The sequence below is a fragment of the Phyllostomus hastatus genome, unplaced genomic scaffold, assembly GCF_019186645.2.
Source record: "Phyllostomus hastatus isolate PE091 unplaced genomic scaffold, TTU_PhHast_1.1 phas_contig_304, whole genome shotgun sequence".
Lineage (NCBI taxonomy): Eukaryota > Metazoa > Chordata > Mammalia > Chiroptera > Phyllostomidae > Phyllostomus > Phyllostomus hastatus.
The window spans coordinates 612,546-614,843 of record NW_025333845.1 but is presented as its reverse complement, the minus strand read 5'-3'; the positions used below and the strand labels follow the sequence as shown (position 1 = coordinate 614,843).

The following is a 2,298-nucleotide window of genomic DNA, read 5'->3' as shown; positions in this document are numbered from 1 at the left end:
CTTGCTACTCTTTCAGAAAAAAAGAGTAGAACCTAATCAACAAAACAAACAAGGAAGCAAAATATAACCAGAAACTTTGAAATTAAGAACAATCTGACAGTAACCAGAGGAGAGGTGGGAGGGGGTAATGGGGGTAAAAGAGGGAAGGGTTTTCAGGAACAACTATAAAGACTCATGAACAAAACCAAGGTGGGGGTGGGATCAGGGGAGGGAGGTGGGGATGGCTGGGGTAGGGAGGAGAATGGTGAAGGGTAAATGCAGACAACTGTACTTGAACAACAATAAAAAAAAGAAAAGAGGTGATAAGAAAGTATCTGTTATATTTTTACTCAGAATAATCTAGATGACTAACTTTCCCTTCCTCCTTGTCTCTCCCTCCTTCAGTCTTTGAGGTGGGCTGCTGAGGCAGAAGACCCTATAGATGGGAACTAACTTTGTTTTGGTTTTCAAATGGCAGGTGAAGACTGACCTCTACTGTTGGTGATATGGGAGCCAAGAACAATGAAAGTCTTGATTTCCTATCTGTCTTTCTGACTGGACTCCCAGGATTAGAAGCCCAACATGGCTGGTTTTCCATTCTCTTCTTCACTATGTATATTGTGGCAATTGTGGGCAACAGCCTAATCATGGCAGCAGTGCAGACAAACCCTGCCCTACAGGAGCCCATGTACCTGTTTCTGTCTATGTTGGCTGTGACTGAGGTGGGTGTCTCTGTGTCTACTCTGCCCACTGTCATGGGCATTCTTTGGTTTAATGCCTTCCAGGTTGACTTTGATGGCTGCCTGTCTCAGATGTTTTTCATTCACACTTTCTCTTGCATGGAATCAGGGGTCCTCTTGGCCATGAGTTATGATCGCTTTGTAGCTATCTACAACCCACTGCGCTATACAGCCATATTAACTCTGCCCCGCATCATCTGCATGGGTCTGGGCATTACACTGAAGAGTGTGACGCTCATGGCCTCCCTTCCAGTCCTTTTGAGGCGACTGCCCTACTGCCACACTAATATCCTCTCTCACTCCTACTGCCTCCACTCAGACCTGATCCAGCTGCCATGTGCTGACACTAAGCTCAATAGCATCCTGGGCTTGGCTATTGTCCTGGCCACTTTTGGGCTAGACTCACTGCTTATTGTGATCTCTTATATACTGATTCTTTACACAGTATTGGGCATTGCTTCTGGGGAGGGACGGCGGAAGGCTCTCAACACATGTGTGTCACACATCTGTGCAGTGCTTGTGTATTATGTGCCTATGATTGGTGTGTCTGTGATGCACCGTGCTGCCAAGCATGCCTCACCCCTGATCCACACCCTCATGTCCAACATCTACCTCTTTGTGCCTCCTGTGCTCAACCCCATCATCTACAGTGTCAAGACCAAGCCAATTCGACAGGGAATTGCTGGCTTATTTTCCTGCAAGAGAGAATTGTTCTGAGTACTCCAAGGGGGCAGGGACTTTGAATCAGTCCATAAACTCTGATGGTGTTTCTGCTGTAGACAAAGCTCTACACCAGCATTGTGAGGAAGAATAGAAACAAGATATTCAAACTGTTAACACAGGCTTAAATCTGAATCACAAAAGGTATCCCCAGCTGTTCCTATCTCACATTTTATCAATGTCAATGCACACGTGGACACCTTCTCTAATAGATTTGATTAGCCTGAAAGAAGAGATCATAAATTTCTTTTCTTTTCTTCTTAAAACTCTTAGAATAAGAGCCTAGCAAATAGCTGACAGTAAAGATAGGAGGCTTAATGATATTTGAAATGAAATAAAACAAATTTCTGTTTTGGTGGGTTAGGCTGGGACTAAGCATCTTCCCCAATAAAAGAGGATCATCCTAAAGACCTACCTTTGATTAAGATGAGCACACTTTTTGGTTTTCCCCAGATAGTCATGATTTACACTTATTTTCCTCAACATCATTATTAATAGCACTCCCCCTCTCGAATTTCTCTTGTTTAAATGATAAATTATATGGGAAACTTACTTATAAGGCAACCTCCCTTCTTTTATGAAAGGAGCCAACTGTCCTTATGACTCACCATAAAATGGTCTCTACCCCGAGAATTTTTGTATCAGGAGACTCTGAGAATGAGGAACGTGTGACTAAATGGCCTCAACTTAGGCACAAAGCAAAATATAGACAACCTCACAGGCCCAGGTTTCAGATCCTAAGAATCTCAGCTAAAGCACCAAATTGTTACTGTGTCTCATTATTCCTGTTCCCCTTCCCCCTGTCCCTTCAGACTTCAATAATCTTTCCGTTTTTATCTTTTCCTTCAATCCACTCCTC

The 2,298-nt window shown here is 43.5% G+C and overlaps 1 protein-coding gene across 1 annotated transcript; it reads left to right on the top strand.

The window, feature by feature from the left end:
* The first annotated feature begins 485 nt into the window (after nt 1–485).
* LOC123819238 (olfactory receptor 51I2-like) lies at nt 486–1,436 on the top strand. Its single transcript, XM_045839553.1, has one exon. The coding sequence runs from the start codon at nt 486–488 to the stop codon at nt 1,434–1,436; it is 951 nt and encodes a 316-aa protein (XP_045695509.1).
* Nucleotides 1,437–2,298: the final 862 nt, after the last annotated feature.